The following is a 12,366-nucleotide window of genomic DNA, read 5'->3' on the forward strand; positions in this document are numbered from 1 at the left end:
TGTGATGCAGTTCATCTGAAGAATCCAGAACTTGTTCTCAGATGGCAGGCACAGATCTGAAGGGGTATGGTGTGCTTGGCGTACACACAACGATCCTTCCTTAGGGTGGTCAGACGTAGTTGAATGGCATGGAAGCTTGGCAATGGGTGTGCATGTCACATCTGAGTACCCAACAAATGTGAGTATTGTATAATTTGACCAACCAGCAAAATGAAGACCTACAATGAAGCCCATTTCAAATTCTTTGTGACGCTGATAACGCTGCCTCACTTTAATACATAGCATCTCTGTGTCACTGATCACTTGGTGATTACTCACTGATCACTTGGTGATTACTCACTCAGCATATGATACTGTTCACGCCCCTTACATACCCTACAGACCTAGTAACAATACTAAACACAAACAACACTAATGCACTCTGGTGCCCTTTCTACCTGGCTCAGAGAATTGCAATTCTAATCATTTACATGCCTGTTGATGGTGTGTACTTGTGTCAAGTTATACTGCATCCGACCATGTCTTCTGGGTGCCTCAGTTTCTTCATTCAGGCTATGTATAAACATATTTCTGCTGTGTCTATGACTTTTTTAGTTTCAGGAAGGAACTGGAACCATTCGAAAATTTATTTGATAGTAGGTGGGAAAATAGTGAAACAACATACACTAATAAGTAGCATATATTGGATCACATTGTTATATCACTGTCATAGAAGTCATTCAGGTTAATTTGAATATTGTATTCAGACTTTAACCTATCAACTAATATTCTCCTTTTTGTGTAAAAAAATATTTATTTTACTGTTTATTTACCTATGTAGGTGATGTATTGCTACACTTTAAAGTAGTAGAGAAAAGGTATCATGTTTTGAATAATGCTTTTTAATAATTACTTATACATGGATTTATCTAGAAGTTCTTCTAAAAGGTCAAGCCTTGCAATGGAATATATAATTCTCGTTAATTTTTCATTCATCAGCCTTTTCTGTCTTACAGATTTTATCAACAAAACTTCTTAATTTCTCAGTGTTTTGTAGCCCATCTAGCCTTTCTTTTACCTTCCCATTTTCAATGGCTATGAGGGATGGTATACTGCCTACCTAAAAGTGAAAGAAAAAGGTCAGAACTGTATTCTGCTTCAAACATGACTACCTGCATTTAAAAAAGAGAGAGAAAGCAGTATTACCTCGTAGTCCATGGCAAGATCAGTGTTTTCATCAACATCCACTTTAGCGAGCAGTATTTTGCCCTTCTTCTCTGCTATAACTGATTCAATTCGTGGTGTAAGTTTTTCACAGGGTTTGCACCATCTAAACATACAAAATATGTTTGACATTGTATATGACTTTATGAATTTTATTTATGCTTTTGAAATAGACTAACTTTTGGGAATATTGCAATACCCATAGGAAATGTCCTAAATATAAAAGCTCGGAGACAGTGAAGCACAGCCTACCAGAAAGCTTGTAGGGAGATAGTATACACATGTTAGCTGACTGATATGCCCTTTTATGTAACTAGATACACCGACATCATTTTCAGTAAAAAGCTATCAAACAAAGTAAATACAATGAAACAAGTGCCACTGCCATTGCCAATGGTGCAATATTAAATCGTAGTACGTGAGTCAATCTGAACTGGGTAGAATGGTGGTCTGACTGACACTTTGGATCAGGCAGGGCCTGCTGCCATTTCAGCGATGAGTGTTTGGAACCAGCGGATACAAAAGGTGGCCACACACTGCATTGATGAACAGGTATTGAACCATATAGTGCAATCACAATACAGGAATATATCTACCTTGTCCACATGGCCACTATGGACCTTACAACTCCGTTTAAAAAGTATTAGCTTTGTTGGCTGTAATGGTGTTTCAGTCAGCAGAGTATTAAAATCTTGTGCTAACTTGATAAGATTGCCCTTAAACTACCTTTGTAATAAATCATCTACAAAACTGAAGATAAGCAAACCACATCTAATGACAGAACTATATCCATCCATGCCACCTTCTCAAAAGTATTAAAGAAAGTGGCCTGTGACAAAATATTGACTAATTTAACTGGTAGTTGAACATGTTAACTGCGTCTGTTATCTTTCATAAAGGGTTCTCCATGCAGAAAGGTATACAATACCTAACAAATGAAGTGCTATCCTATTGGTATATTATGTGACCTTGTCAAAGCCTTCGTACTGTTCACAAAATTCCACTTAGCGAACTCAAATGTTATGTCAGTAATAGCACCCCTCTTGCACAGACTGGACCTTATCTTCGCAATGGAAAGCAGAAGAGCTCATTAACAGACTACCTTGACCATGAAAATAACTTCAGGAGGGGGAACATAAAATGTGGAGTGCCACAGAGATTGATACTATGCTTGCTCACATTTATAATCTACATAAATGATTTTTCTATGATTTTAAAGGGCAGTCCAAATACTGTAACATTTGTTAATGACATAAGTGTACTAATCAAGGGTCCAAACTCATCCCTAGCAGACACTACTCAGATAATAGTTGACTAGGCCTATAAGTGATACACAGTTATCAGTGATAATCTCACAAAGATTTCTATTATGCAGTTTCGGGTAAGAAATAATAACCTTACACCACAGACATAGATGGTCATAATGATTGAAGTACAGATACATTCAAATGGAGTCAACACGTTGATAAACTGCCAGACAGACATGCCCATGAGCAGTTTGAAGGAAGCCAAAACATGTACTGGATATTGACTAGTAGAGACCTGTACATAAAGTCATTTGATGTAGGCTATTTCTTCATTCACTGCAAAACAAACATAAGTCACATTCTCTCTTCCCATTTTAGGTCCATGGTAGGCTCCTGACCACTACTTCAGGAAGGCTTTATGCTGCTGTGAACAAAATAAAATATCTGTGCTCAATAATTTAAGAAAATGTACAAATCTGTAAGCAGGCATAGTTCACAAATTTTTGATTGATCTCAGGAAATCTCCCGCTCCCACTTTACATTACGCTGTGATTTATGAAACTATGTGTGAATGTTTTGCCAAAAGATAGTGATTGTGTTTATATAGTTATGAAATTTTTGTGACATTGTCAGGAGGTATGTCCTATCATTCTGTCTTCTCTTCTTGTCACTGTTTGCCATATGTTCCCTTCTTCACTGATTCTGTGGAAAATCTCCTTATTTCATATCCCTTTAGTCCACCTAATTTTTCAACACCCTTCCATAGCACCACATCTCAAACACATTGATTCTCTTCCTTTCTGATTTTTTTTGCAGTCCGTGATTCATTATCATACAATACTGTGTTCCAAATGTACATTCTCTGAGAATTCTTCTCAGATTAAGGCCCTTGTTTTCCATGAGTACATTTCTTTTAGACAGAATTGCCCCTTTGCTGTACTAGCCTGCTTTCTATGCCCTCCTTGCTTTGCCTGTCACGTTATTTAACTTTCAAGGTATCAGAATTCTTTAATCATTGTGACCATCAATTTTGATGTTAAGTTTCTCACTATTATCATTTCTGATCCTTCTCATTACTTCTGTCTTTTTCTGGTTCATCCTCAGTCCAAATTCTGTACCCAGAAGACTGAGCATTCCATTCAATGGGTCCTGCAATTATAGTTCACTTTCACTGAGGATAACAATGTCACCAGTCAATCTCATCATTGATATCATTTCTTCCTAAATTTTGATAGCACTCTTGCACCTTCCTTTAAATATGATCATTGCTTCTTCAATGTACAGATTGAATAGTAGGGGCAAAAGACTGAACCCCTGTCTTATACATTTTCTAATCTGAGCACTTTGTTCTTGCTCTTCCAGTCTTATTGTTCCCTCTTGGTTCTTGTACATATGGTACATCGCCCATCTTTCTCTATAGCTTACACTTATTTTTCTCTGAATATCAAACGTCTTCCATCAGTTTACATAGTCAAATGCTTTTTCTAGATTGAGAAATCCTATGAATGTATCTTGATTTTTCTTGGATGTTGCTTCCATTATCAAGCACTTCCATATCAAGCCTCTCCGGTGCCTTTCCTAAAGCCAAACTGATTGTCACCTAACACACCCTCAGTTTCCTTTTCCACTCTTCTGTATATTACTCCTGTCAGCACCTTGGATGCATGAGATGTAAAACCAATTGTGTGATAATTTTCACATATCTCTGCCCCTACTATCTTCAGAATTTTGGGGATGATATTTTTCCGAAAGTCTGATTGGTACATGACTAGTCTCATAGATTGTAATCACTAACTTGAATAGTCATTTGGTTGCCACTTCCTCCAATGATTACAGAAATTCTGGTAAAATATTATCTATCCATTCAGTTTTATTTTACCTCAAGCCTTCCAGAGCTCTTTTAAATTTTGGCTCTAATACTGGATCCCCTATGCCTTCTTCAATAATTCCATTTTCTTCTATCAGGTCATCAGGCAAGCCCCCCCTCACACACAGGCCAGTATTGCCTAAGCTAATAGTTTGATAATATTCAATGTCAGCGCCTGATTTCTTTGTAATTGGAATTATTACATTCTTATAGAAGTATGAGGATATTTTCCCTGTTACTTATATCTTGCACACCAAGTGGATAGTTTTGCCATGGCGAAAGTTGTCTACTCCAGAGGCCTTGTTTCAACTTAGGTCTTTCAGTGCTCTGTCAAATTCTTCTTGCAGTATCGTCATATGTCATCTTTTTCTATGTTCTCTGACCTTTCTATAATATTGCCTTCAAGTTCATTTCCCATGTATAGTACTTTTTTCAGCTTTCCCTCTTTTCTTAGTACTGGTTTTCCAAATGAGCTGTTGATATTCATACAGCTGCTTATCTTTTCTCCAAAGGCCTCTTTGCTTTTCCTGTGGCAGTATCAATCTTTCCCTAAGTTAAAGATGTTTCTATAGACCTACATTCATCCTCTAGCCTCTCCTGCTTAGCCATTTTGCATTTCTTATCAATTTCATTTTTTAGATATTTGTATTCCCTTTTGCCTGCTTCATTTTTACATTTTCTCCTGTTGTCGATTAAATTCAATATCACTTGTAACATCCAAGGATTTCTACTAGATCTTTTCTTTTTACCTGTTGTTGTTGTTGTTGTGGTCTTCAGTCTAGAGACTGGTTTGATGCAGCTCTCCATACTACTCTATCCTGTGCAAGATTTTTCATCTCCCAGTACCTACTGCAACCTACATCCTTCTGAATCTGCTTAGTGTATTCATCTCTTGGTCTCCCTCTACGATTTTTACCCTCCACGCTGCCCTCCAACACTAAATTGGTGATCCTTTGATGCCTCAGAACATGTCCTACCAACCAATCTCTTCTTCTAGTTAAGTTGTGCCACAAATTTCTCTTCTCCCCAATTCTATTCAGTACCTCTTCATAAGTTATGTGATCTACCCATCTAATCTTCAGCATTCTTCTGTAGCACCACATTTCAAAAGCTTCTATTCTCTTCTTGTCCAAACTATTTATCGTCCATGTTTCACTTCCATACATGGCTACGCTCCATACAAATACTTTCAGGAATGTATTCTCAACACTTAAATCTATACTCGATGTTAACAAATTTCTCTTCTTCAAAAACGCTTTCCTTGCCATTGCCAGTCTACATTTTATATCCTCTCCACTTCGACCATCATCAGTTATTTTGCTCCCCAAATAGCAAAACTCATTTACTACTTTAAGTGTCTCACTTCCCAATCTAATTCCCTCAGCATCACCCGACTTAACTCGACTTCATTCCATTATCCTCGTTTTGCCTTTGTTGATGTTCATCTTATACCCTCCCTTCAAGACACTGTCCATTACGTTCAACTGCTCTTCCAAGTCCGTTGTTGTCTCTGACAGAATTACAATGTCATCGGCAAACCTCAAAGTTTTTATTTCTTCTCCATGGATTTTAATATCTACTCTGAACTTTTCCTTTGTTTCCTTTACTTCTTGCTCAATATACAGATTCAATAACATCCGGGATAGGCTACAACCCTGTCTCACTCCCTTCCCAACCACTGTTTCCCTTTCGTGCCCCTAGATTCTTATAACTGCCATCTGGTTTCTGTACAAATTGTAAATAGCCTTTCGCTCCCTGTATTTGACCCCTGCCACCCTCAGAATTTGAAAGAGAGTATTCCAGTCAACATTGTCAAAAGCTTTCTCCAAGTCTACAAATGCTAGAAATGTAGGTTTGCCTTTCCTTAATCTATCTTCTAACATAAGTCGTAGGGTCAGTATTGCCTCGTGTATTCCAACATTTCTACAGAATCCAAATTGATCTTCATCTACATCTACATCTACATTTATACTCTGCAAGCCACCCAACGGTGTGTGGCGGAGGGCACTTTACGTGCCACTGTCATTACCTCCCTTTCCTGTTCCAGTCGCGTATGGTTCGCAAGAAGAACGACTGTCTGAAAGCCTCCGTGCGCGCTCTAATCCCTCTAATTTTACGTTTGTGATCTCTTCGGGAGGTATAAGTAGGGGGAAGCAATATATTTGATACCTCATCCAGAAACGCACCCTCTCGAAACCTGGCGAGCAAGCTACACTGCGATGCAGAGCACCTCTCTTGCAGAGTCTGCCACTTGAGTTTGTTAAACATCTCCGTAACGCTATCACGGTTACCAAATAACCCTGTGACGAAACGCGCCACTCTTCTTTGGATCTTCTCTATCTCCTCCGTCAACCCGATCTGGTACGGATCCCACACTGATGAACAATACTCAAGTATAGGTCGAACGAGTGTTTTGTAAGCCACCTCCTTTGTTGATGGACTACATTTTCTAAGGACTCTCCCAAAGAATCTCAACCTGGTACCCGCCTTACCAACAATTAATTTTATGTGATCGTTTCACTTCAAATCGTTCCGCATGCATACTCCCAGATATTTTACAGAAGTAACTGCTACCAGTGTTTGTTCCGCTATCATATAATCATACAATAAAGGATCCTTCTTTCTATGTATTTGCAATACATTACATTTGTCTATGTTAAGGGTCAGTTGCCACTCCCTGCACCAAGTGCCTATCCGCTGCAGATCTTCCTGCATTTCGCTACAATTTTCTAATGCTGCAACTTCTCTGTATACTACAGCATCATCCACAAAAAGCCGCATGGGACTTCCGACACTATCTACTAGGTCATTTATATATATTGTGAAAAGCAATGGTCCCATAACACTCCCCTGTGGCACGCCAGAGGCTACTTTAACGTCTGTAGACGTCTCTCCATTGATAACAACATGCTGTGTTCTGTTTGCTAAAAACTCTTCAATCCAGCCACACAGCTGTTCTGATATTCCATAGGCTCTTACTTTGTTTATCAGGCAACAGTGTGGAACTGTATCGAACGCCTTCCTGAAGTCAAGAAAAATAGCATCTACCTGGGAGCCTGTATCTAATATTTTCTGGGTCTCATGAACAAATAAAGCGAGTTGGGTCTCACACGATCACTGTTTCCGGAATCCATGTTGATTCCTACATAGTAGATTCTGGGTTTCCAAAAACGACATGATACTCGAGCAAAAAACATGTTCTAAAATTCTACAACAGATCGACGTCAGAGATATAGGTCTATAGTTTTGCGCATCTGCTCGACGACCCTTCTTGAAGACTGGGACTACCTGTGCTCTTTTCCAATCATTTGTAACCTTCCGTTCCTCTAGAGACTTGCGGTAAACGGCTGTTAGAAGGGGGGCAAGTTCTTTCCGTACTCTGTGTAGAATCGAATTGGTATCCCGTCAGGTCCAGTGGACTTTCCTCTGTTGAGTGATTCCAGTTGCTTTTCTATTCCTTGGACACTTATTTCGATGTCAGCCATTTTTTCGTTTGTGCGAGGATTTAGAGAAGGAACTGCAGTGCGGTCTTCCTCTGTGAAACAGCTTTGGAAAAAGGTGTTTAGTCGGATTCTACAAGTTTTTCCATTCGTCTATAAATGATTCGCGTTAGTATTTTGCAACCATGACTTATTAAATTGATAGTTCGGTAATTTTCACATCTGTCAACACCTGCTTTCTTTGGGATTGTAATTATTATATTCTTCTTGAAACCTGAGGGGTTTCGTCTGTATCATACATCTTGCTCACCAGATGGTAGAGTTTTGTCAGGGCTGGCCCTCCCAAGGCTATCAGTAGTTCTAATGGAATGTTGTATACTCCCAGGGTCTTGTTTCGACTTAGGTCTTTCAGTGCTCTGTCAAACTCGTCATGCAGTATCATATTTCCCATTTCATCTTCATCTACGTCCTCTTCTATTTCCATAATATTGTCCTCAAGAACATCGCCCATGTATAGACCCTCTGTATACTCCTTCCACCTTTCTGCTTTCCCTTCTTTGCTTAGAAATGGGTTTCCATCTGAGCTGTTTATATTCATACAAGTGGTTCTCGTTTCTCCAAAAGTCTCTTTAATTTTCCTGTAGGCAGTATCTATCTTACCCCTAGTGAGATATGCCTCTACTTCCTTACATTTGTCCTCTAGCCATTCCTGCTTAGCCATTTTGCACTTTCTGTCGATCTCATTTTTGAGACGTTTGTATTCGTTTTTGCTGCTTCATTTACTGCATTTTTATATTTTCTCCTTTGATCAATTAAATTCATTATATCTTCTGTTACCCAAGGATTTCCACTAGCCTTTGTCTTTTTACCTACGTGATCCTCTGCTGCCTTAACTATTTCGTCCCTCAAAGCAACCCATTCTTCTTCTACTGTATTTCTTTCTCCCATTCCTGTCAATCGTTCCCTTTTGCTCTCCCTGAAACTCTCTACAATCTCTTGTTCTTTAAGTTTATCCAGGTCCCATCTCCTTAATTTCCCACCTCTTTGCAGTTTTTTTCAGTTTTAATGTACAGTTCATAACCATAGATTGTGGTCCGAGTCCACATCTGCCCCCGGAAATGCCTTACAATTTGAAACCTGGTTCCTAAATCTCTGTCTTACCATTATATAATCTATCTGAAACCTTTGAGTATATGCAGGCCTCTTCCACGTATACAACCTTCTTTCATGATTCTTGAGCCAAGTGTTAGCTATGATTAAGTTATGCTCTGTGCAAAATTCTACCAGGTGGCTTCCTCTTTCTTTTCTTACCCCCATTCGATATTCACCTACTACATTTCCTTCTCTTCCTTTTCCTACTATCAAATTCCAGTCACCCAAGACCATTAAATTTTTGTCTCCCTTCACTATCTGAATAATTTCTTTTACCTCATCATACAATTTCATCAATTCCTCCACATCTGCAGAGCTAGGTGGCATGTAAACTTGTACTACTGTGGTAGGCGTGGGCTTCGTGTCTATCTTGGCCACAATAATATGTTCACTATGCTGTTTGCAGTAGCTTACCCGCAGTCCTATTTTAAATTCATTATTAAACCTACTCCTGCATTACCCATATTTCATTTTGTATTTGTAACCCTGTATTCACCTGACCAGAAGTTTTGTTCCTCCTGCCACCAAACTTGACTAATTCCCACTATATCTAACTTTAACCTATCCATTTCCCTTTTTAAATTTTCTAACCTACCTGCCCGATTAAGGGATCTGACATTCCACACTCCGATCCGTAGAACGCATGTTTTCTTTCTCCTGATAACAACATCCCCCTGAGTAGTCCCCACCCGGACATCTGAATGGGGGACTATTTTACCTCCAGAATATTACCTGTCTTCATTATTTTATCTCTCAGAGCTACCTATTTTTCTTCTACTGTCTTCTTTCTCTTGTGTCAGTCAGTCATTGCTTATTGCACTCTTATTCAGGTCCCATGTCCTTAATTTCTTACCTTTTTGCAAGTTCTTCAGTTTTAATCAACAGCTCATAACCAACGAATTATGGTTAGAGTCTACATCTGCCCAGAATGGAAAAGTCTTACAGTTTAAATCTGGCTCCAAAATCTCCGTCTGAGTGGACCTTCCAGTGTCTCCAGGTCTCTTCCATGTATACACTCTTCCTTCATTATTCTTGAACCAAGTGTTAGCGATGATTAAATTATGCTCCATGCAAAATTCTACTAGATTGTTTCCTCTTTTAGTCCTTTCACGTAGTCCATATTCCCCTACTATTTTTTCTCTTCTTCCTACTCCTGAATTCCTATCACCCATCAAAATTAAGTTTCCCTCTTCCTTAACTATGTGAATAATTTCTTTCATCACATCATACATTCTTTCAGTCTCTTCCCATCTGTGTAGCTAATTGGCATGTAAAGCTGTACTACTGTAGTAGCTGTTGACTTTGTGTCTGTCTTGGTTACAATAATATGTTCGCATGCTGCTCATAGAAGCTTACCCACATTTATATTTTCTGCTGCATTAGTTCTATTTCATTTTATAAATATACCCTATTCTCATGTGACAAGAAGTTCTATTCATCTTGCCACACAAATAGCATTCCATGCTTCAACTCATGGAATGTCAGTTTTGTTTTACCTGATGATGACGTCGGCCTGAGTAGTCTCTGCCCAGAGATCCAAATAGGGGACTATCTTACCTCCAGAATATTTTACCCAAGGGGATGCCATATGAAATATTTTACCCAAGAAGATGCCATCATCATTTAATGATAAAGTGGAGCTTCATGCCCTTGGGGAAAGTAACAGCAGTAGTTTGCCCTTGCTTTCAGCTGTTCATGGCGGCAGCAGCAGCACAACAAGGCCCAACTGGCTGATGTTACAAGGTCAGTCATCCCATTTAAAGGTAGCAGAAATAAAATACATGGAGTGAAACTTATCTACAACTTGTACAAAAACAAGACAGTAGTTATTAAAGTTGAAGGACATAAAAGGGGTGCAGTAGTGGAGAAGAAAGTTAAACAGGGCTGTAACCTATCCAAAACATTATTCAATTTGCAAACTGAGCAAGCAGTTAATGGAACCAATGAGAATTTTGAAAAGGGAAGTAAAGTTCAAGGATAAGAAATTAAAACTTTTGAGGTAGATGGTTGGTTGGTTTGTTTAGGGAAGGAGACCAGACAGCGTGGTCATCGGTCTCATCGGATTAGGGAAGGATGGGGAAGGAAGTCGGCCGTGCCCTTTCAGAGGAACCATCCCGGCATTTGCCTGGAGTGATTTAGGGAAATCACGGAAAACCTAAATCAGGATGGCCGGACGCGGGATTGAACCGTCGTCCTTCCGAATGCGAGTCCAGTGTCTAACCACTGCGCCACCTCGCTCGGTTTTTGAGGTAGAAAAATGACATTCTAAGACCAGTGGAACAGCATGGATAGTGCATTGAAAAGAGGTTATAAATGAATGACAAAAAAGTAAAACAAGGATAATGGAATGAAGTAACTTAGGTGGTGCTGAGGGAATTAGGTTAGCAAATGAAACACTAAAAGTAATAGATGTGTTTTGCTATTTAGGCAACAGAGTAATGCAATGGCCAAAGGAGAGAGGATGTAAAATGCAGACTGATAAAGGCAAGAAAAATGCTTCTAAAAAAAAGACACATTTGTTAACACTGATTATATGAGAGTTATTCAATAAATAATACCCCACAATTTTTTCCTCAGTACACATTCATCCATGAGAGTTAGAATTTGATGACAATATCAGTCAACTTTTATTTTACATGTACAGTCTTTTTTTACATAGTCTCCAACACATTTTACAAAGAAGTGGCACAGTGGTTAGCACACTGGACTTCCATTTGGTAGTTTCAGATTTATGTCCAGCCATCCATATTTAGGTTTTTCATGATTTCCCTAAATTGCTCCATCGGATGCTGGGATGGGTCCTATGAAAGGGATGGCTGATTTTCTTGCCTATCCTTGAAACACCCCAAACTTGTGCTCTGTATGACATTGTTACTGACTGGGCATTAAACCCTAGTATTCCTTCCTTCTGTCTTCCCTTCTGACATATTCTACAGCCTTACATCAACACTGTACAGGGGAGCACAAAGTCTTGCCATGATTATAAAAAATGTGTAACAGAATAACTATTTGACATAATAAGTCACATTTGTTGCCGTTACAGAATGTTGAGGCGGTATTCCATTTCCCACCAGGTGTTTCATAAAATGTGTTCTGTCACAGTACCCACAGCAGCTTGTATTCTAGCCTTCAGTTCGGCGACGTCAGAAACTGGTGTGATGAAGAACCTGTCCTTGATATAGCCCCAGAAAAAGAGTCAAGGGGCGTAATGTCTGGGGAGAGCGGGTTGGCCAGGGTGTTGGATTGTTCCTTCCAATCCACCAATCCAGACATTGCTCCAGATGAAGTCCAAGACTGCCAGGTCTGGGGTACAGGATGGATGAGGCAGTGATGACCATCTCAATTTGACAACGTTTCCCTGAGTTCTGAAACTTTTGAGTGGGCTTGCATTTCTGTATTAGAGTAAAATTTTGTTTGGATTCTTGTGAGACTAACAATATTGCAACTGTTCTGGGGT

The 12,366-nt window shown here is 39.2% G+C and overlaps 1 protein-coding gene across 1 annotated transcript in view; it reads right to left on the reverse strand.

The window, feature by feature from the left end:
- Positions 1-924: 924 nt before the first annotated feature.
- The window catches only part of LOC124607408 (thioredoxin, mitochondrial-like), a 63,187-nt gene continuing 51,745 nt past the window's right edge, over positions 925-12,366 (reverse strand). Inside the window, exons 3-4 of the mRNA XM_047139733.1 lie at positions 1,186-1,309; positions 925-1,099 (exon numbers count right to left, since the gene is read on the reverse strand). Of these exons, the coding sequence (XP_046995689.1) occupies positions 968-1,099; positions 1,186-1,309 (256 nt within the window). The 3' untranslated portion in view covers positions 925-967. The remainder of the gene's footprint in view (positions 1,100-1,185; positions 1,310-12,366) is intronic.

The sequence above is a fragment of the Schistocerca americana genome, chromosome 3 (assembly GCF_021461395.2).
Source record: "Schistocerca americana isolate TAMUIC-IGC-003095 chromosome 3, iqSchAmer2.1, whole genome shotgun sequence".
Classification (NCBI taxonomy): Eukaryota; Metazoa; Arthropoda; class Insecta; order Orthoptera; family Acrididae; genus Schistocerca; species Schistocerca americana.